At 43.1% G+C, this 23,823-nt stretch overlaps 1 protein-coding gene across 6 annotated transcripts in view; it reads left to right on the forward strand.

Annotated features, from left to right (window-relative positions):
• Positions 1 to 23,557, forward strand: part of NUMB (NUMB endocytic adaptor protein) — a 91,943-nt gene extending 68,386 nt beyond the window's left edge. For 2 of the 6 annotated variants that reach the window (XM_044271470.1, XM_044271471.1), the window contains exons 5-12: positions 2,693 to 2,725; positions 9,340 to 9,414; positions 10,539 to 10,679; positions 12,170 to 12,374; positions 14,001 to 14,315; positions 16,633 to 16,773; positions 18,853 to 19,020; positions 21,621 to 23,557. In XM_044271470.1, the coding sequence (XP_044127405.1) occupies positions 2,693 to 2,725; positions 9,340 to 9,414; positions 10,539 to 10,679; positions 12,170 to 12,374; positions 14,001 to 14,315; positions 16,633 to 16,773; positions 18,853 to 19,020; positions 21,621 to 22,336 (1,794 nt within the window). In that variant the 3' untranslated portion in view covers positions 22,337 to 23,557. The remainder of the gene's footprint in view (positions 1 to 2,692; positions 2,726 to 9,339; positions 9,415 to 10,538; positions 10,680 to 12,169; positions 12,375 to 14,000; positions 14,316 to 16,632; positions 16,774 to 18,852; positions 19,021 to 21,620) is intronic. The other 4 variants (XM_044271472.1, XM_044271475.1, XM_044271473.1 and 1 more) reach the window with 4 other exon arrangements.
• The last annotated feature ends 266 nt before the right edge of the window (positions 23,558 to 23,823 follow it).

Below are 23,823 nucleotides of genomic sequence, written 5' to 3' on the forward strand. Positions count from 1 at the left end.
TAAAGATTCATAATTAACTTATAAACCGTGTTTTTACATATTAAACAATTAACAAGTGTAGTTCCTTCTTTGGATATAATCATCCTTTCCTTGCATGACCACTTGACTCTTCTTAACTCTGCTGGAGTCGTTTGGAAGTGAATCTCACTTTAACACGTGCTGTTCTTGGAGTAATATTAACGATTAACTGTCACCCTGAAATTAGGAGTGTGTGGTGAAATGTCCTTAACGTCTGCTAGCTGCGGGCCTGACTTTGTGGAGGAGCGTGATGGATTGGAGTGTGGTTGAACTTGGCAGCAGAAGGCTCGTCCTTTCTCATTAGTGGTCGCCTCGCACCGGCTCATGACATGCATTCGATCTTTTGTGCATGTGGCGTATATAGTAACCACTCATTTTGTAGCCCTTCGCACACGGACGCACTTCATGCCGCTCAAGCGGCAAAATGAATTAATCCTTTTAAGAAGAGAGCACAGCAGGATTTCCTGCAATCAGCTATGTACCATATCACCATCTGACCACTATAAATTTTAGTGTTTTTTGTTTAGTATTTTCTCTGTGGCTGCAGCATATCTGCAGGGTATCCGTCCCGCGTGGCTGCAGCATATCTGCAGGGTATCCGTCCCGCGTGGCTGCAGCATATCTGCAGGGTATCCGTCCCGCGTGGCTGCAGCATATCTGCAGGGTATCCGTCCCGCGTGGCTGCAGCATATCTGCAGGGTATCCGTCCCGCGTGGCTGCAGCATATCTGCAGGGTATCCGTCCCGCGTGGCTGCAGCATATCTGCAGGGTATCCGTCCCGCGTGGCTGCAGCATATCTGCAGGGTATCCGTCCCGCGTGGCTGCAGCATATCTGCAGGGTATCCGTCCCGCGTGGCTGCAGCATATCTGCAGGGTATCCGTCCCGCGTGGCTGCAGCATATCTGCAGGGTATCCGTCCCGCGTGGCTGCAGCATATCTGCAGGGTATCCGTCCCGCAGCATAGAAACATAGAATGTGTCGGCAGATAAGAACCATTTGGCCCATCTAGTCTGCCCAATATACTGAATACTATGGATAGCCGCTGGCCCGATCTTATATTTTTTTTAAGTGATTACCCGAAGTCTCGCAAGACTAAGCAAAGCAATAACTTCGGCTCATCTGAATCAATACATTCTAATAGCGCTCCGTACAGTATTCAAACAAAGTTTTACGCGAATCTACTAAGGATGTTTCATCCGAAGTCAATTCGCTCATCCCTAATTATCAGGTATCTAGCAGGCCTTTGCAGAGGACCTGTCACCGCTCCTGACATGTCTGTTTTAGTAACTACTTGAATCCCCCATGTTATAACAATTCTGGAGCCTCTATTTTTTTTGGCTCTATGATGTGCCCTTCCTTTTATTATTCCTGCCAGAAATAATGAATTAATTACTAGCAGCTCGCACCGAACCAGTTGGGGTCCCTGCAGTCTTGGACATTGGCAGCTCGGATTGGATAATGTGACCCCCAACTGGTGACACCCATCTGGACCTTCATTGCAAACTGCTTGCAATTCATAAGTTCTAACATGAATAATAAAGGAATAGAACAACACAAGGTCATAAGATTTGATGATGCAGAATTGTTTACTACAGTAGAAATGTCAGGTCTCCTTTAACCCTGGGCTAAAAAATAAAATTAAAATTTAATGCAATTTTGCCTAGATATTCATTTTAAAGTATCCAACATGAAGCGTTAGTTTAACTTTGGCTTGATAAGGTTTTATCTATGACGAGACGCAGACTAGGCTCTTTGATCATGACTGGGCAACGCTTCTCTTCCAGATTGACAAACCTTCTGCTGCCTGGCTGCGCTGTGTGTGGTTGGTGGTTGGTTCTGAAAACGATGCCTCCTTTTTCCCTTTCAACCAGTAACTTGCGGAACTATGACTCTGCATGAATTCTGTGTCCGTAAGTCTGTTCCGCAAAAAATATAGAACATGTCCTGTTCTTGTCCATTTTGTGGACAAGGACATTCATTGTTACAATGGATCCACAAAAGAAACAGATGTAACACTGATGTCATCCATTTCTTTTCTTTTTTTCGGGTCTGTATTTTTCAGAGCACAAAATACACGCGGTAGAAGTTTTTTTGAAAGCTCAGTGACCTTTTTAAATATAAAAATTGGTCCTACAATTGTCGATTCTGTTGAGTCGATAATGTCTTTGGCAAACTTTGTAAAATACTTGTGTGTGTGTGTGGTTTTTTTTTTTTATCCCTTTCAGAATATTTGCATCCATCAGCTCCATACAGCATTATGTATGAGGCCTTGTAGTTAGCCATAAGTCTCTGCTGGCACAATGAACCCAGTCTAATAGACTCTTCTAAAGATAAGACATGCCACGTTCATCCATGGCCAAATGCCAAGTTGCTAATTGCAAAGGAATGAATTCTGAGATTTTTCCCTTGTTGGATTGGGAAATTACAGGGTGACATTTAAGTTTTTAGTTTTTTTTTCTCCCCCCCTTCTGGCAGCTTGAGCTTGCTGGCCGCCATTTTAACCTCTTCTTTTCCAAGCATGGATGTAGGGAGTGATATCTTCTGCTTGCTCCTTTTACATAGCTCTTACTAATTCTTGCTGTGCTGTTTGATGCATGTTGATTTTACAACCTTGAGAGATTTGTAGCTTCCAGCAATAATAGTGCTCGACTTGTCCCCTCCCCTGTTCCTCCAGGAAAGGAAATTCTTCAAAGGCTTCTTTGCAAAAGTAAGTCCAATGCCATTTGTGGTTAATTTATAAGGAGTTACACACTGGTCGTAAAACGGTCACTGTACATAGCAGTTTGTGCCTTCACTCTGTGATTCCTGTAGCTTAATCTTGTATGGTTTCCTCTCTTTAACAAAATAAAAATCTGTTGTCGGAGGGATGGGCAGGGAATAATAATCTTTTGGGTCCAGGATGGGTGGGTTAGATTCAGCTGTAGTCCCTTCCATTCACTGAACTTAACAATGACAGATCATGTGCGCTAGCGACTGTGCAAAACATGTGACACTCTCCCCTTCCTAATCTCTGGTGACCCCTTTAAAGAGGACCTGTCACCGCTGCTGACATGTCTGTTATAATAGCTTCATGCATTCCCCATGTAATAACAAGGAGCATCTATTCTTATGACTGTTATACCATTCCTTTATTATTCCTTCTAGAAGTTATGAATGAATTGTTAGCAGTCTGCAGTAAGGGTACAGAGGGGTGTTACCAGTTGGGGGGGTGTACCTGCACAGTCTGACAATGGCAGGCCCTTTGTAAATCTTAAATTTCTGGTTTGACAGTGGAGGTGTTTTAACCAGTGCAACACCAGGCCATATTCCCCCTTCATGACCAGACACCTCCTCATAGTTTAACAAGCACAGTGCCCTACATTGTATAGCAGCTGTGCTTGGTACCACAGCTCATCCCCATTCATTTGACCCCCACTGCTTTAATTGACAGGACCAGGCAGTGAAAGTGTCATCACACTGGTCCTATCAATCAGAGTGCAGAGAGAGCAGAGCCTCTAGGTGTAATGGTAACGCCCCCGTTGCTCCTAGAGGCTCATTTACATATATTAAAACATCAGCAACGCGAGCACATATGAACATAGGACCAACACAGATGCCTCCAGCTGCCAAGCGCACATGTAACAGGTCAGCCAGTGTCATAGGTGCAAATCTGCTGACAGATGCCCTTTTAAAGAGAGAGTGACGTTTTTGGAAGCTGTATTTTCTCGTTCATTAGCCCCATACATTCTGCTCCCTGTCCTCGGTACATACTGTCGTACTTGATGAGTATCCATTGCTGCTAATTCATTAAATTATCTGCAGTACTCATGTAATCATTAGTTTCATATAATCTCTTTCTATCATGATCTGAGAAGAAATAAAATCAGCCTAGATTCTCGCCTTATAATCTTTTCTGGACTTTACAGAAATCTGCACATGAACATGGCTCATGCTGATTGAGGCAATCATATGATTATACTTGCCGGGTACAAATTCTGGGTTTTTGGCACACTGTACGAGATCACTGTATGTTTGCAGGAATTCCCAGTGCAGGACATTTTACTACAGCTATGGTGACGGATCCTTGTTCACTGTCAAAATGGCATCTAGGAATCCTTTTCCCTTGATAGTCTTTTATCGGCCATTGAGAACTACTTTAGGCCCCTTTCACACGGGCGAGAATTCCGCGCGGGTGCAATGCGTGAGGTGAACGCATTGCACCAGCACTGAATCCGGACCCTTTCACTTCAATGGGGCTGTGCAGATGAACGGTGATTTTCACGCATCACTTGTGCGTTTGCGTGAAAATCGCAGCATGTTCTATATTCTGCATTTTTCACGCAACGCAGGCCCCATAGAAATGAATGGGACTGCATGAAAACTGCAAGCAAGTGCGGATGTGGTGCGATTTTCACGCATGGTTGCTAGGAGATGATGGGGATGAGCAACCCCATTAAAGGATAACTGTCATATTTTCATTAAAAAAATTATTTTAGCATTTGTTTCTGCTGCAGCCGCATTATGCATAAAGCAATCTTTAGTTTCTTCACTTACCACTGTTTTCCTTGAGTTTTCCCCTTATTTACGGCTGTTTTGAATCCTACATTGAGGATCTTCTCAAGATGGCCCCTCTGCCAGTTCTCTGAGGCCAAAACTGCATTCCCTCAGGTCACATACAAACTTGCTGTAGCCAGCAGCTCCCTGCCAGCCAATCAGATTGGATTACTGAGAGACACGCCTCCTCACTCTGAAGCCTAATGCAGGCATGCAGTGTGAAGGACCGCCCCTCTGTCTTCCTAACCGGAGACAGACAAGCTGTAGCAACAGTCTTTTAAGGGAGCAGTGGAAAGGGACAGGGGACATTAATGAAAGCTGTTATAAGGTAATTACAGATCTTTTGGCAATCATTGACAGACTAACTCAGGCAAACATGCCTAGCTCTAATAAACTAGCAAATAAAAAAATAAAAATGACAGTTACCCTTTAAAGTCTATTCACTGTATTATTTTCCCTTATAACATTGTTATAAGGATAATAATAGCATTCTTAATACAGAATGCTTAGTAAAATGTCCTTTCAGGGGTTAAAAAATAAAACTAATTAACTCGCCTCATCCACTTGATACCGCAGCCGGCATCGTCTTTTCTTCTTTCAGGACCTGCAAAAGGACCTTTGATGATGTAATCGCGCTCACTATGTGGTGAGCGCGATGTCAGCGAAGGTCCTTTTACAGATCCCTCAAGAAGAACAAAGAAGAGGATCCCGGCTGTGGGATCAAATGGATGAGGTGAGTAAGGTTTTTATAAAAAAAATTTAACCCTCAAGTGACATTTCACTTTGCATTGTGTATTAAAGAATGCTATTTTGCATTATAACCATGTTATAATGGAAAACAATAAAGTAAATGGGGACCCGGGTCGCTCATCCCTCGTCTCCTTAGCAATCATGCGTGAAAATCTCATCGCATCCGCACTTGCTTGCGGATGCTTGCGATTTTCACGCAGCCCCATTCATTTCTATGGGGCCTGCGTTGCGTGAAAAACACAGAATATAGAACATGCTGCGATTTTCACGCAACGCACAAGTGATGCGTGAAAAACAGCCCCATAGAAATGAATGGGTCAGGATTCGGTGCGGGTGCAATGCGTTCACCTCACGCATTGCACCCGCGTGGAAAACTTGCCCGTGTGAAATAGGCCTTATAGTGTACGATTCCGTGTTATAGCCTGCTGTATTTTAGTTCAGAGCTACTCGTTTTTGGAAACAGTCAGTAGACTTCATCACATGGCTCCCTGACCGCTCTAGGGCTTATGCACACGACCGTTTTTTTTCTTTCCGTGTCATTCCGTTTTTTGTTTCTTTTTGCAGCCCCTGTATGCAGAAATGACTCCGTATGCATTTAGTTTCCGTATGTCTTCAAGTCTCTTCCACACAAAAAAAATTAGAACATGTCCTATTCTTGTCCATTTTGCAGACAGGGACAGGCATTGTTACAATGGATCCACAAAAAAAAAAAAAGTATGTCACATGGATGTCATAATTTTTTATTTTTTATTTTTTTGGGGCGGATCTGTGTCTTTTGCAGATAGCAAAATATATAGTCATGTGCATGAGCCCTTAGGGCGGGTTCACACGAACGTGTGCTGCCCGTTGCCCTACTGCGGACTGCATTTGTGGATCCGCAATACACGGGCACCGTTCTTTGTGCATTCCGCATCACGGATGCAAACCCATTCCCTTCAATGAGTCTGCAAATCTGGAGATTCGGAACGGTGTGGAAGCATGGAACGGAACACTACGGAGTGCTTCCTGGGGTTCAGTTTCGTGCCTCCGCACCGCAAAAAGATAGAACATGCTCTATCTTTTTGCGGAACGGAGGGATCGCGGACCCGTTTAAGTGAATGGGTCTGCGATCCGCGTGCGACTGGGCCACGGTCGGTGCCCGTGCATTGCGGACCGCACTTTGCGGTCCACAGCATGGGCTTCACACGGTCATGTGAACGAGCCCTTACTGTGAGACTATACTGTGGTGGAACAGTTTTTCCTATCTCACATTAGATTACATGGTGTAAATACTGCATTACCCAGCATGCAGATAACCAGGCCCGACTCCTGACAGGCATAGAGACAGCAAAAAGCATTGGGAGATTTCAGCTCCGAGCCTACGAAATTGTGAAAGGAGCTCTGAGCCATAATGCAGACTGTAACACTGCATCCGTACAAGGAGGGCACTCAGTTATCTGGTATAAGGATACATATACTGTAGATGGTCCGATGTGTGTTTGTATAAAAATTACATAATTTGTAATAATAGCCGGCTATAAATAAGTTGAAAAAAAATAAAATAAATGATAAAAGATCTAAAATATATTAGATTGATAAATATGATTATACATAGTACTATTGCTCTTTGTTTACAGCTGTACATAAATATTGTACAGATCTGAATAGTATATTATATTGTATTCAGGTCACAGATCCCCTGTGTGCAACGGGCTCTATACAGAACTATTGTGTGTATTCAGCTGGAGATATATGAACCCTGCTGATACTCCCTATACGTAGAGTATAAGCTATACATATACAGAGACATTGCGTAATTTGCTGGAACAAAAAGTTTACCGTTATAACGTTGTAAAGTATCTGTTTATACCTTTTTTGGGATCATCCATAAATACAGCAATACTCTCTGCTTAACCAAGTAGAATCGATAGGCTGCATAGATCACAGGGTACTATAATATACTATTCAGATCTGTACAATAGTTATGTACAGCTGTAAACAAAGAGCAATAGTACTCCTATGTATAATCATATTCATCAATCTAATATTTTAGATCTTTTATCGATTATTTATATTTTTTTCAACTTTATTTATAGTCGGCTATTATTACAGTCCAGTTGTGATTTTTATGCAAATAAATGACCTTTATTCTATACAAACACACATCGGACCGTCTATATGTATCCTTATACCAGATAATTGAGTGCCCTCCTGTTGTTTATTATTCTTACCTCCAATCCGGCATAAGGAGTGAGCACCATTCCATGTTTTAGTGACAGTCGAGCCACTGTAACCCAAAAATATTTTGTTTTCAAAGTTGTTTAACTCCATCAATACATCATATGTACATTTACCTTGTCCTCAAGGAACCCCAGCAGGCCATGTCTTGAGGATTTACATTCTCTATGGGAATTTCTCAAGACATGGCCTTTTAGGGTTCCCTGGAGACTAATTTAGGGCTAGTTTACTAATCCTATCCGATATTTAGACAGAGTAAACAAAAGGCCCCTTTATATGGGTTCACTGTGCAGGCAATTATGGGGAATGTACCATTAGTTCCTTGATTTACATGCAGCAATCACCTCCGTTGTATGGGGATCAGGAATCGCTACTGCCATCTGCCGTCCAAATGTGTCAGCCATACTTTCACCTGTTGCTTGTTCATGGATTGATTGGTGGCATCTTTACTCAAGTCAGTTATCGGCAGCAAGTGTTCCTAGGAATGCTCCTTCTCCATAATTGCCCCAATCGTTGGCCCAATTTTTTGGTACACATTGTTACATTTTAAGCCTTTCCCCTGGGACCCCCACAAGAACTAGGGCCCAGTACCCTGTGGAGCCTCCCTGAAATGGACAGAGTGACTAGAAATCAATAGAGCAGAGGTGCGTTTTTCCGACCAGCCGCTCCGTCCATTTCAGGGGGGGCTTCACAGGGTACGGGGCCCCTTGTTCTTGTGATTGGGGGGGGGGGGGGGGCCCAGTGGTAGGACTCCCACCAATCAGATAGTTATCCCCAATCCTTTGAATACCCCTTCAATTAGTCCTGCTAGAAGTTATAAATGGGTGTTACCAATTAAGGGCTCATTCAGACGGCCGTATTCTGTCCGCAAAAATGCGGATCATTTTTTTTGCGGACAGTTCAGCATGTCCACAAAAAAAGTATATTGACAAGTATAGGACCTGTTACATTTTTTTGCTGAGCCGTGCAATGGAAGAAGAGTGTGTCCTTGCATATTCTGATACTCGCAGAACTGATTGGATAGTGTCAGACTGCAGGGACACACCGCTAACTGGTAACACCCATCTAGACCTTCATTCATAACGTCTAGCAGGAATAATAAAGGAATGCCACATCATAGTCATAAGAATAGATGACCCAGAAGTGTTATTACAAGGGGGATGCAAGTACGGTAGTTACTAACACAGACATGTCAGGAGAGGGGACAGGCCCCATGCATTGCAGCTTGATGCACTAATTCGTAGTAGTGCCACAGCTGTTATTCTTCATCCACTGCCTTCTCCATCCCAAATCATATTCTAATGGATCCTTGTTTATGGCCATTGATTCTTTCTTGGCTAGTGCATTTTATTAAAACTTTTTTTATTTAGAGGAAGCTGTAGCAGTGGTTTCTCAGTGGTTCAAAATTAGTTTAGCCTAGATGCCATTTTACAGTGTGGTAGCAAGATTTTTTAGATCAAGGTACTGGTGGAGTAACTCCTTATTCATGTGTGCCAGTCTCCTAAGTCTTGGTAGATGTTCTCATCCAGGTAAAGAATTTTGATGCAGAATTCTTTGCACTCTCAAGTGTATGTCGTAGTCTTCATATTCTGTGTATACTCCTGTTGAGCAGTTGGCCTTCACCTTCTTTGCAGTGCTTTTATGACTTTCTCTTCTGCTTTGGTGAATGAATTGGCATGGATATTCGACACTTGGGCTTCTAGAGGTTTTACCAGATGATTTTTGCTCATTTTTTGTTTTGTTCTAGGTCCACAGCAAAAATAAAACAACTCTTATACCCTATTGTAAGATTTTACTTTTTTTCCCCCCTACTTTTTAAAGACTGGCAAGAAAGCAATCAAGGCGGTCCTGTGGGTTTCAGCAGATGGACTTAGAGTTGTGGACGAGAAAACAAAGGTATGAGGTCTTGGTCGCTTGTTCATCATCTTGCTCGAAAACTACGGTATGTGGTTATTCCTCAAGCGGACAAATGTATTTTGCACTCGTGTCCATTCTAAGTTCTTTTTTGTGGCTAGCACACAGACCCATTCATTTCTGTGGGTCCTCAAGAAAAAAGTCATCCTTGTGCTGTACGCATAACTATGTCCGTTCTGCAAATTATAGAACATATTCTATTCTGGTCCACATTGCGGACGAGACTAGTCAGTTCTATTGATGGGAGAGAGAAATGCGAATGCTCATGGAAGGTATTTTGAGTAGTTCTGTGGTTTGGGGACCAAAATACAGATACCGTGGTGTGCATGAGGCTTAAAGGGGTATTCCCATATCGGACATTTATGGCATATCACTAGAGCATGCCATCATTGCCAGATAGATGCAGGTCCCACCTCTGAAACCTGCTCTTATCTGATATTGATGGCATATCCTAGTGAAATGTCATCAATGTCAAAGATGGGAATACCCCTTTAATGCTGGATGCCTATATAGTGACAGTTTTTATAGTCCTTAGTTCGTGTTTTTTTCTGTTTGAGGGTTACCCACTTTCCGGTTTCTATGTACAAGCTGTAATGCAACATATAAAGTATTATATACACTTACGGTATATACTTTCACTGTGTTCCCTTTTTGTACTTTTTTGAGAAGGAAGATTATATATTACCTGTTAAATGGATGAATTGAGCATTTTCGGTGAAAAGCTGGATATGGGGTTTCAGGTGTTGTACCTAGTGCCTCACTCATACGACTTATGCAGCGTGAGTGACATGAAAGACGGCACTGGGGTGTGGTGGGGGAGTAGGTGCTCGGGACAAGGCGATGTAACATGACCGAGTACACCGTAAGAGGGTGGTGGGAATAATGGCTTATAGCTGTAGGTAGTCTGGGCATGCTGGGAGTTGTAGTTTTGCAACAGCTGGAAAGTCACAGGTTAGACATCCCTGGTGTAGACCACTATTACTTGATGCATGATCTACTGATCCACAGATAGGGCGCAACTGGCCGAGAGAGGTTTAGCTTTGAAATCCTAATATTTTCTGACTTGATGACCTTTATCAACTAATTTATTTTCTCTTTTCCTGTAGGATCTTCTGGTAGACCAAACCATAGAAAAAGTGTCCTTCTGTGCTCCAGACAGAAACTTTGACCGGGCATTCTCTTACATATGTCGTGATGGAACAACAAGGAGATGGATCTGTCATTGCTTTATGGCTGTTAAGGACACGGTCTGTGATATGAAGATTTATTCTACGTTTCTGCTCATTTATTTAGCCTTGTTTAGGTTTATATGTACTGGCTTCTGCAACTCGCTGCATATAAAGATTTTTGTGTATTAGGCTCTATTCACACTAATGTTCTCGAGTTTTGTCAAGCATTTTTAATGAGTAGGATAGAACAATATGCAGCTCTTATTTTTGCCATCTGAAATAACAGAACCTTTTTAAAAACTCTATTAAAGGGCATCTGTCAGCAGATTTGTACCTATGACACTGGCTGACCTGTTACATGTGCACTTGGCAGCTGGAGGCATCTGTGTTGGTCCCATGTTCATATGTGCCCGCAATGCTGAAAATAATAAAGTTTTAATATATGTAAATGAGCCTCTAAGAGCATCGGCGGTGTAGCCATTACACCTAGAGGCTCTGCTCTCTCTGCAACTGCTGCAAACTCTGCACTTTGATCGACTTTAGGATAAGTCCAGGCCTGATGTGATGACTCTTTCACTGCCTGGTCTTGTCAATTAAAGTGCAGAGGACTCGGCAGTTGCAGAGAGAGCAGAGTCTCTAGGTGTAATGGCAACGCCCCCGTCGCTCCTAGAGGCTCATTTGCATATATTAAAACTTTATTATCCTCAGCAGTGCGGGCACATATGGACATGGGACCAACACAGATGTCATCAGCTGCCAAGTGCACATGTAACAGGTCAGCCAGTGTCAAGCGGTATACAGCTTTGGTCTCTTGGTCCCAGCAGGTTTTAGCAATGATTGGCAGGAACGAGTGCTTCTGCTTTAAATGTGACCTCTGCTGTATGGGGACAGACTAGCTGAGGAGAAATTGGCTTCTCCTAGGCACTGGACTTAACTCACAGATGGATTCTCAGGGGATGCTTTCTTCCTGGAACTTTGGAGTTTGTAGTTTTCTGCTTTTCTCATCCAGCTGCTCGGACTGGGTATATGGCCAAGTCTAGGGGGTTGACTACACTCACCCTAACTTCCTTCTCAACCAATGCTGCAGGATGTGGGACCTGCCCACTCTCCACAGAGGGGGAGCTAAGCTGGAATAATCCATTCCAGCTCAGATACACTAGATTGTCTCTGCCAATGTGTTGCTGCCACCTACTGGTAACCAGACAAATTGCATGAACAATTGAATTTAACATGGATTTATATGCACATTTGTGGAGGACATAAGCAAAATCACATCTGATGACAGTATACAGGCTCTTAGGAGATAGTAGCGGGATAGAGGCGTGTAGTAAGACCTCTCTGGGGTGTTACAGGTGTATCTCAACAAGTCGTTTATCTATGCAATCTTATATAGTCTGAATGTCTATTCCAAATACGTTGTGGCTTCTCAGCATGGGCTGCAGGATGGAAACGTCTATAATGTCTATCGTAGTGATGTGGTATTGTACTTTCTTTTATAGTCCCCCGGCTTCTGAGTAAATGCATTCTATGGTTAAAGATGACTTTTCTTTATTTCTTACGAATCGCAGGGAGAGCGACTGAGCCATGCTGTTGGATGTGCCTTTGCCGCCTGCCTAGAGAGAAAGCAGAAGCGCGAAAAGGAATGCGGAGTCACTGCCACCTTTGATGCCAGCAGAACGACTTTTACCAGGGAGGGCTCATTTAGAGTAACCACTGCTACAGAACAGGCCGAGAGGGAGGAAGTTATGAAGCAGATACAAGATTCCAAGAAAGGTGAATGTATATTTTCAAATTATATTCTGTACTTGCAGATCAAGATTATTTTTAATTATGGTTGTATCTTAAACAGTGTTTACACCCCTCAAAAAATCTATGGGCTGTCTGTATAATCTCTGGACTCCCAACAGGCCCTACTCCTCATAATCCTTTGTACTAGAATGCAGTGTATTTTATAAGCTTAAAACTAGAATGGAGACTATTAAAGGGCATCTGTCAGCAGATTTGTACCTATGAAACTGGCTGACCTGTTCCATGTACGTTTGGCAGCTGAAGGCTGGTTGTGTTCGTCCCATCTGTGCTGGTCCCATGTTCCTATGTGCCTGTCTTGCTGAGAAATATGATGTTTTAATATATGTGAATGAGCCTTTAGGAGCAACGGGGGCGTTGTCATTACACCTAGAGGCTCTGCTCTCTCTGCAACTGCTGCGTTCCTCTGCAGTTTGATAGGGCTAGACATGACATTTACACTTGATAGGAATATAAGGATGAGCACTCTAACAATTGGCATATATTTATAAATTATTTATTAATTAATGCAATTTGATAACGGTGTACTCAAGTTACAATAAAACAATGATCAATACGATAAAATGGAATGGAATAAAATAATATGGAATAAAATAAAGTAAAGTAAAATACAATTGCACTGGTATCAAGTGATTCTAAGGTATCCTAATGGAAATGATCGGGTCCTGATAGTCTAATGTCCGACAGACCAAAAAAGGATCCCAAGAGGTGGAATCGATACGAACGTAAGTCCACACTTTCCAAAGTCTATTGGAGTGAATAATGTAGTTGGTAGTCTCGTCGCATCTGTTAGTATTGCCCAGTGGGACTGTATATCACAACGGTATAATAACTGACAGCTTTCAGCTTTGCAGCTGCTTACCTCTCCTTCATATACCTCCTTAGTCCTGCCGGATGCTTCAGACTGGGTCGGAAGGGTTCGTCGGGTGCAGCTTTTTTTTCGGCGATTTGATGACCGAATTGCCGAACGCTTACCTCTAAACACTTTTGATCTTGCGGTGCAGAGGCAGCGTGTAAAGTCCTTGTTTGGTGTAAAGGGCTGGCGTCGCACGTTGCTTTGCCTAGTATCCGCGTTGGATGTTAGCGGGATACTGCCGACGTCACTTCCTGCAGTGACGTATTACTTCTTGTTAAGTCCAATGATTCCGGACTGTGGTTTTCCGTTCGTAGAGAATTTTGATTCCCAGCTTTGTTAAAAACCTGTTTGCATGGCCATGCAATTTAAAGAGATACTGACAGGTGTATGGCGCAGAAACCCATTTATGACATTTACACTGCCTGGTCCTGTCAATCAAAGTAAAAAGGAAGCGGCAGTTGCAGAGAGAGCAGAGCCTCTAAGTGTAATGGCAATGCCCCCGTTGCTCCCAGAGGCTCATTTGCATATATTAAAACATGGGACCAAAAACAGATGCCTTCAGCTGCCAAGCGCACATGTAACAGGTCAGCCAGTGTCATAGGTACAAATCTGCTGACAGATGCACTATAAGCCAAAACCAGGAGCGGGTCCAGAGTGTGGAAGACATGCCAATATGCTTTACAAAATACTGACCATGTGGACGAGGACTAACTCTGTTTTCATTCTCTGTGCCATAGCAGGTGATTCTGAACCAAAACCTCCATTACCAACTACCACTGCTCCAGCCACAGTCACTTTGACAACTGTCCCAGCCCTGCCATCCCCACCCACTTCTGAGCTCCATGTGGTCCATGAAAGCATAGATGGAAGCAACCCTCACATGATCCCACGTAGACATGCCCCTGTGGAACAGCTGGCAAGACAAGGCTCTTTCAGGGGATTTCCTGTACTCAGCCAAAAGATGTCTCCTTTTAAACGGCAGCTTTCTCTAAGAATTAATGAGCTACCATCCACTGTGCAGCGGAAGTCTGACTTCCAAATTACAAACCCAGGTAAGACAGGGGAATGTGTCCTCCTATACTTTCCGTAAGCGAAACACTAACTGTACGGGATTCCTTGTGGAGTCATGTGCAGAACACATTCAAGGATAGACTGTGTGTGATTCAATCTCCTTTAACAATTGTGTTCTTAAAGGGGTATTTCCATCTTAGTCAATATATCGAGAACGGAGCCGGGAGCGATGTGGCTGGAGGACCCCAGATTTCCCAGGGTCATTCCACTACCAAGTGCTAATCCCCGCCTCTCCCATAGAAGTGAATGGGAGCGTGCCACGCATGCGTGGCCCATTCTCCCATTAATTTCTATGGGGCAATGCGCTCTCCTTCACTTTCGGGGACTGCGCATGTGCTCTCCTTCACTTTCGGGGCTCCGTTCTCGATATAGGTGCGGGTCCCAGCGGTGGGACCCGCACCTATAAGACAATGGGGGCATATCGTAGCGATATGCTCCCATTGTCTGAGATGAGAAAACCCCTTTAAGTGGGACTGCAAGTAACTGTTTTACCAGGTGTGTGAAAAATACATCAGATTTATCTAAAAAGGAACCTTAAGAATTTTTTATGCCCTCTTTGTTACCACCAGTCTCTTGGTGAGCGTCTATGTGAGAAGCTTTAGTTATATTTGACTAATTGTTTTTGTTATTTTATTTTATACTCCTCTTCTCCACCCACCAATTTCTAACTGGAATATTACTGGTGATTTATAGGGTATTTTGCATGGGAATTCCCCTCTTCAACCCTTTGTAAATTCCACTATTCTTTGGTATACCTTTTTGGTATTCACATTGTGTCTAGTCCAAAAGCGCTCAGTGGGTACAAAAGCTGAGCATGCCCACCCTGTTTTTGTTTCACACACTGACAATAATTATATGGGCTTGCTGATTAAAAAGAAAATTATTTTGGTATATGATTATGACTAAATCAAGCTGAGAACCTTTTACATAATGCTTTATAAAGGCTAGTTTGTTAAAAAGGTTGTTCAGGATTGGTTATTGATGGTCTGTCCACAGGATAGGCCATGAATGTCAGATTGGGGTCTGACACCCTGCACCCCCACCAATTAGCTTTTACCTTGTAGCTCCATTGCCAGAACTGCACAGCTCCCTCCATTGTGTAGTGGACAGTGCCGGTAACAGCAGCCCTGCCCCATTGACTTCAATAGGAACAGTGCTGTAGGCGTTGGAGCCATCGTACAAGGTAACAGATGTTGATAGGCCATCAAAATCCTGGACAACCCCTTTAAGTAGGGCCAGTCAATAGATTGCATTGAAAATTAGAACTGTGGTCTGCATAATCTTCTCAAAAAGGCAATTTTGGGTGGTTATCTCAGCTTTCACTGTATAAGGTGGTATTATGTGGGCAATATTAATTAGGATTTCAATAAGGCATTGTATGAAAAAAAAAAAAAAGAGAAAAATTAAGGGAACTGCAGTCCTTTTGTTGAGCCAACACATTTTATCATGGGAAAATAAACCATATCAGATGGATGCTGTGTTACTGATATGATATACTGGAACAGCCTGCCGATATAAAAGCACTAGTGTGAAACTAGCCTAATGCTTTAACGTGTGTGTTTGTTTTATTTTCATATCATCTCTATGTAAAAACACTTCCCCTAGCATCTGCGCCTTAGGCTCCATTCACACATCCGCAATTCCGTTCCGCATTTTGCAGAACGGAATTGCGGACCTATTAATTTCTATGAGGCTGCACGATGTGCGGACCCGCACTTCCGGCTCCGCATTTCCGTTCCCGAAAAAAATAGAACATGCCCTAGGCATATTCTATTAGTGCCAGCAATGTGCGGTCCACAAAATGCGGAATGCACATTGCCGGTGTCCGTGTTTTGCGGATCCGTGGATCCGGAAAACACACATGGATGTGTGAATGGACCCTTACCCTAAGTTCACACGTGAGCGTTTTACAGCGCGTTCAAACGCGCTGTAAAACGCTCAACACGTGAAAACCAATGCTTCCCTATGGCCCTGGTTCACACTTGAGCGTTTTACAGCGCGTTTGAACGCGCTGTAAAACGCCCGACGCATAAACAAGTTCTTGAGCTTTTTTTGGGGCGTTTGTCGCGCGTTTGGGCCATAGACTCATTGGACAACACTGCAGTCAATCACACAAACACGCGTCAAACGCGCGTTTACTATTGCAAAAAACGTGCATAAAAACGCGCAACAAATACGCGCGTTTTACGCGCGTCTCAGAAACGCTCAGGTGTGAACCCAGGGTTATTGTAATTTTGTTCCTCCTGTTTTTTTATTCTTTTTTTAACCTTTTTGTGAATTCCCCTTTTTGCATTACAGTTCCTGAGATAGAGGGAGAAACAGACAGCATCAGCGCCTTATGCTCCCAGATTACCAACACTTTCAGTATGCCACCTGAAGACCCCTTCATGTCAGCACCTATGACTAAGCCCACCACACCACAGTCCCCAACATTTGAAGGTCTGTACTGGATTAGCATTGCATTACCTGTGACAAATTGTTTATACATTGATGACGTCTCTGTGTTAATATAATTAATATTTAGTTGAACATTTAAAGGGGTTGTCCAGCCTTTAATAAGTGGTGACCTATCCTTAGGATCTGGACTCTGATCGGCTGTTTGGGTGTGGCTCCATTACCAGGAGTCAGCACTGGAAAAACACAGTTCCGCCAACCTTAGGGCTCATGGACACGATCATAGTTTGTTTGTTACGTGTCTGTTCCGTTTTTTTATTTATTTATTTTTTTGCGGCTCGTATGTGTATGTGGAACCATTCACTTTAATGGGGCCGCAAAAAAAGCAAATGACTGTGTGCATGGCCTATTATTGTCTGCATTACAGACAAGGATAGTACTGTTCTATTAGCAGCCAGCTGTTCCATTCCGCAAAATACATCAGTATTTTTTGCAGATCCGTTTTTTGCGGACCGCAGAATACATACGGTCATGTGCATGAGCCCTTATAGTGGAGGGAGCTCGTGTAAAGGTTGACGGGGCTGTGTAGTTTCGGTGCTGACTTCTGGCAATAGATCTACACCCAAACAGCTGATGGGTGGTGTATTGGACTCCTAGTGATAGCCTATGTTAAATATAGACCATCACTTAGTATGCCTGGACAACCGCTTTAATATACCATTTTACACACACATTTTTTTCTGTTATGCAGATGAAGCAGCAGTTATCTTGTAGGGCATCTGTCAGCAGATCTGTACCTGTGAAACTGGCTGTTACATGTGCACTTGGCAGCTGAAGGAATCTGTGTTGGTCCCACGTGCATATGTGCCCAAAATATGTTTTAATATATGCAATATATGAGCCTCTAGGAGCAACGGGACCAACAGAGATGTGACCACAGAGGGACCGCACATGCAACAGCCAGTTTCATAGGTAGAGAACTGCTGACAGAAGCCCTTTAGACAACCATGGCATACTACGTTGTCAACATAGCTCATCTCCACTTATTCGTGCAGCACAACATTCATACACTTAGGGGGTGATTTATCATCTTCCTTACGCCAGAAAAGTGTCTTTAAAAAGTCACAAGCTGTGTGCTTGAGACTTTTTAAATGCAAATTATTTATTTTTTGCAGGGGTGGGGGTTTAGGGGGAGGGTGCTGGTAAGTCCCAAGTGCCTCTTTTTATGCCTACTTTGCCACTTTTCCAAAAGCGGGCGGGGAAGGGACATGGCCAGCAGCTGAGACCAATTTATCTTCATTTACGTTGATTTTCTGATGCATATGTCTTGGATTTCCGTTTAGGTGCACGACTACCAGAGGATGTGCCTAATTTATAATGAGGCTTGCGCCTTAAATGTGGTGTGTCGTCCTGCAGCACAGGGAATATCGAGACCAGCACAGAAAGTGCCAGTCTTACTAAATCCTTAGTATTAGTACAGCCGTTTTAACCTTTGTATGGGGCATGTCTACCACCTAATGTCTGCTGTTGATTTTAACGTCATGGACACACATGTGGATTCAGATTTTCAAGGGGTTATCCAATATCATAAACAGCCCCCCACCCCCATGTGCCAGGCCCCTTAGAGGTAATATACTTACCCTGCTCCCCGCGCCGCTACTGGTCCCTGCACTGCCGCTGCTGCTACTCCCTGTACACGGATGAAAACATCGGGTGTTGGGGGAAGGGGCACCCAATAGCTGGCAGGGACGGGGACGAGCCTCCCTAGCCTCGGGGATGACGCTAGGGAGGCTCGTCCCCGCCTGCCATTGGCTGCTTCCCCTGATACCAGATGTTTTCATCCGCGTACGGAGAGAAGCAGCAGCGGTGGTGCAGGGACCAGGAGCCAGGTAAGTAAATTCACTGTGAGGGGCCCGGCACATAGCGGGGCTGTTTATGATATTGGATAACCCCTTTAATGTAGTCCTTTTGCCGTGTTATGACCTTTAATGATACAATGCAAAAGCTTTTACTGTGCTAACACCTCGTCTTTCCAGCATTTTAGGCTTATCCCTATCTATAGTCTAAGGTTTCTGCTTTCTGCATGTCTCTGCATGTACTAACCTGTTCATTGTCATGTTTTAGTGAATGGCACTGCCTCTGCATTCACACTTCCCGCTGCTAAGCCTGCACAAGTCTCTGTGGCTCCTGCAGCAGCACCTGTGCGTGAGACCAATCCATGGGCAAATGCTCCTACAGTATCTGCCCAACAAGTTGCTAGCACCGGAGCACCGCCTGTGGCCACTATTGTTGGTAAGATATTAGATGGAAAGCCCTGCACTGTGCTGTTCACATGGGAGCTTACTTCTGGCAGAACAGAAACTGCTTCCCACTTTCTTCTGCTGGGATCAGTCCTCATCGTTGACGTAAATATGCAGACACAAAATAAACCGAAACTGTTAAAGGGGTTGTCCGCATTTTTTATATTCATGACCTATCCTCACGATAGGTCATCAGTATCAGATCGACGCAACCGATTCAACTATATAGGAAGCAGCCGTCATATTGAAATGAATAGGACTAATTAGGTGTAATTACACCTGCTCACCGATCCGGTTGCGACGGCGAGCAGGTAAACAATGAGAAGGCAGCGCCCACACAACTGCAGCTTTCTCTTTAAACCGCTGATCGGCGGGTGCTGGGAGTCAGACCCCTGACTATCTGATATTGATGGCCTATCCTGAGAACAGGTCATCAATACGAATAAAGTGAACATACCCCTTTAACAAGCTACACAAGAGTTCACATACCTTTTGCATGATCTGTAGCTTAACCAAAAATGTACATCACGGTTACCCCTCAGCGATGTGCACTTTAGTAATGTTGATCTCAGTATCCCACAGCTCTACTCCTGCCACAAGTGTCGGGATCAGGGATGACTCCGAGCTCCACAGTTTTTAGCACCTTAGGCTACTTTCACATTGGCGTTTTGAATTCCGTTTGTGAGATCCGTTTCAGGGATCTCACAAACGGTTCAAAACAGATCAGTTCAGCCACAATGCATTCTGAATAAATAAAGATCCGTTCAGAATGCATCAGTTTGGCTCCGTTCCGCCTCCATTCCGCTCTGGATGCGGACACCAAAACGCTGCGCAAAATGTAAGTCAATGAGAGCGGATCTCTTTTCACTGACACAATATGGTGCAATTGAAAACAAATCTGTCCCCAATTGACTTTCAATGTAAGTCAGGACGGATCCGTTTTGACTTTGTTCTTCATAATGCAAACGGATCCTTTCTGAACGGATACAAGCGTTTGCATTATAGGTGCGGATCCGTCTGTGCAGATACCAGACGGATCCGCGCCTGACGCAGGTGTGAAAGAAGCCTAAGATGCTGTCATCTGACTGGTGCCATGCAATGCAGTTGATTACGATTGCTCTTGAGACCCATCTGCCTATTAGGCCTGTCAGTGTAACACCATGTATTCTAAAGCTTCATAATATCCAACAACAAACGATGAGGAGACGGGACAATGTGGTAGCCAGATATTTCTGTTGGCAACTTATCTCCTGTGAGAAAAGAATCAGGCAGAGATATTCACTTGTCCAGCCCCTCTCTCTTCCAAAATCATCTGTTGGAGAAAAGTTGGAGGCTCCCAAACACAATAGAACGATGGGTAATTTACTTTAAAAGGGGTTGTCTCATCTCAAACATTGATGATATATTGCTAAGATATGACTAATGTCACATTGGTACTGTTCCCACTTCTGGGACCCACACCTGTCTCCAGAACAGTTCCTCCGAAGTGAATGAGAGTGCACTGCACAAAAGCGGCCACTCTCTATTCACCGCTAAGGGAGTTCCAAAAATAGCCGAGTGCTGGCTTGGCTGTTTCCGGCAGTCCCATAGAAGTGATTGGATGGGTGGCTGCAAATGCATGGTCCACTATGAAACTTTCAAAAATGGCAAAGCATGCTTGGTTGGCTCTTTTCATAACTCCCATAGAAATTAATTATTTAAGTTATCACCCAAAGTCTTGCGAGACTTCGTGAAGTAATAACTTTGGCTCATCTGAGCCAATACATTCTAATACTGTACAGAGCGCTCGCTCCGTACAGTATTCAAACAACCTGTGGATGGGTGTGCTTTGCATCCGTATGTCTGTTGCACAAAAAGGTAGACCATGCCTTATTCTTGGCTGCTAAATGCAGACTACTGACCCATTGAAGTCAGGCCCTTCCTCCTAAACTTCCTGGCTTACATCCATTAGCATTACAGGGGAAGAGGGAGAATACATGGTTGCAGCCTAAGAGAAAAATACACTGCTTTGCTTTTTTTTTTTTTTTTTTTTTTTTTTTTTTTTTTTGTTTGGCTTGTCTATGTAGTAGTCCTTTACTGGCCTACCTCTGTGTCTTCCAGTTGTGATCCCCTGTATGTGATATTGCACACACACACTATTGCCCTTTGTTGTGTCAATGACACACATAGGAGCGGTAGCATGGCTTTATGTTCTATATAAGGTCTCATGTATTTTGCATCCATTTTGGCTTTATATATCTGTTTACGCAGTCTATGTTCCAGGCTGTGTCCAAGAAATGTGAGGGGGCTATGGCTATAGGACCCAGAGGTTGGAGGGCCCTATCAGGTGCAAGAACACTGTACGTTTTTGCAGGGAATAACAATTTGGTGTCTTTTTGCTATTATGTGGGTTTTCTGATCTATTGTGATATTACACACACCTTTTTAATTATTTCTACTTTTGCTGGTGTTTTTAGTTTTCTTACGCTAGGTGGTGGGGGCCCCATCTTATTTTTCTATTGGGCCCTGTGCATCATAGGTGCGCTCCTGGACCTTGAGAATATTAATATTAAGCAAAATGATTATAGTAAAATGTTTTTCTTCTTCCCTCAGGGCCTGAGTTTGTATCCACACATACAGTTGTCCAGCCCAGTCACAAACGGACTTCCTCAGAAGCAGACCGTTGGCTTGAAGAGGTGTCCAAAACTGTTAAAGCTCAGCAAAGACAATCCCCTGTTCCTGCTCCAGTCATTCAGGCACCGCCTCTGTTGCAGCCTGTTGTCACTGCTGCTGCTCCAAATCCTACTCGCCCTTACCCAACAAACACTTTCATAGCTCCACCACCTGTGTCAGTTGCCATAGTCCCGACTATACCACCTACATTCATGCCTGTGCAGCAACCTTACCCAGTAACTAATGGAATGAGCTACACCGTTCCTAGCGTCCCAGTTGTTGGCATTACACCTTCACAGATGGTTGCTAATGTATTTGGAGCTGCAGGTCACCCACAAGTCTATCAACCAAAGCCGTCACCGGGTCTGGTCAAGCAACAGACTTTCTCAACCTATGAGACGAATAGCACCAGTAGCAGTCCATTCTTCAAACCGCCTCCCCAGCAGCAAAATGGTTCGGTGGCATTTAATGGATTAGACAGCAGTGGTTGGGATTTGGATGCCAAGCACCAACAAGGGCAGGCTTCATCTGCCGCCATAGACCCTTTTGAAGCCCAGTGGGCTGCTTTAGAAAGCAAATCTAAAGCTCGAGGTAACCCTTCCCCAACTAACCCCTTCTCCAGTGACCTCCAGAAGACGTTTGAGATAGAACTTTAAAGCGGCAATGGACATGGGTCTTACAGAGTGGGGACTGATAAAATATTTCTCATAAAATCTCTATTACTTTAGAAACGGACCAACGAGGGGCATGGAAGTTGCAATGTTCACCAAAAACAGAAAAAAAACGCAAACCTATATTATATGAAACCAGTGTTCTTCAAATCTTTCATAGGCTTCCCTCGCAAATCAGAGAAGATTCTGTACTGTAGTCATGGGGCTGAAGATGAAAAGGTGGACTTTTTTTCATTTAAATTAAAAACCAACAAAATCTGACTACATACCGGAGATATGACTCTCTGCAAAGCAATGTCCTAGTGCCTGAGCTTCCAAATGAATATAAGAAGAAAATATCTATGTAAATATGCAGATCTAGGTATTATATGGCGGACCTTATGAACCCAGGGCTGCCAGGTGCATGGCGGCCGCAGTGCACTTCACAGCACTGAAGTGCAACCACCTACTGGCAGCCCAGGGAATAAAGCCAAAATCTTTATTTTTATGCAGATATTTTAAATAGTTTTGGGTTAATTAATGGTTGTATAGGTTTGTAAGTAATCTTGCCAAAGGTTAAAATGAAAGGAGGGTTCAGTTGCTAGTAATGTACATAAGAATTGATTCAGCTGCTAATTCTAAAGTAAAAAATAAAACTGGACAACCTGTGGTTTTATCTTCACGCCGGACGTCACCTTCAGATATAAGTAGCTATCGCTTCAACATTCACAAAGTGGGAAATATCTCTATTGTACTTTTAAATAAAAAAAAATAAAGAACAGTATATGTGTGGTGTAAAAGCCATTGCAGAAAGCCTGTCTCTTCTATTTTTATTTTTAATTTTTTTCTTCCACGATTCAATATTGCTATATATATATATATATATATATATATATATATATATATATATATATATAGTTCTTTCCTTTGACAGCTGTTCTTTGTTTTATTTGTATGTTTTATATATTTTATATATTAATATATATTTTCTCGTATATATTAATATATGCAGTTTAGAGTTTTAATACCACTATTATGCACAGTATATCTGTTATACAGCCTTTTTTTTTTTTTTATGTTCTTTGACTTTAGTCACCATTTCCGCGTTCCTCTTTTTTGTTCATCGCTTCTTGTATACCTCAATTCACAGAGATTCGTTTTTACCATACATATATGTATATTTGTACCAATTTTCTTTAACAGAATAAACATTGGTGGTGGAAATCAGGACGTTCTCTTTTTTTGCTGCTTTGTATGTATCTGCTTTTATTTCCGTTTCGTTAGCTGAAAGAGTTTCATTGGCCGCGCAATGTAAAATGACAGTCGGTTTGCGAAAGTTATGACAACTGTTGTTTTTTAGTAACTCCAAGCCAAATGTTCAGTAGTTGTAGTTTTGGAAACCAAAAAGAGAAGGTATGTTAAAGGGTTTCTGTCACCTGAAAAATGGCTATTAAGCTGGCTGACATTAGCACATCTCTGAACATAACTATATT

Source organism: Bufo gargarizans, chromosome 11, assembly GCF_014858855.1.
Source record: "Bufo gargarizans isolate SCDJY-AF-19 chromosome 11, ASM1485885v1, whole genome shotgun sequence".
Lineage (NCBI taxonomy): Eukaryota > Metazoa > Chordata > Amphibia > Anura > Bufonidae > Bufo > Bufo gargarizans.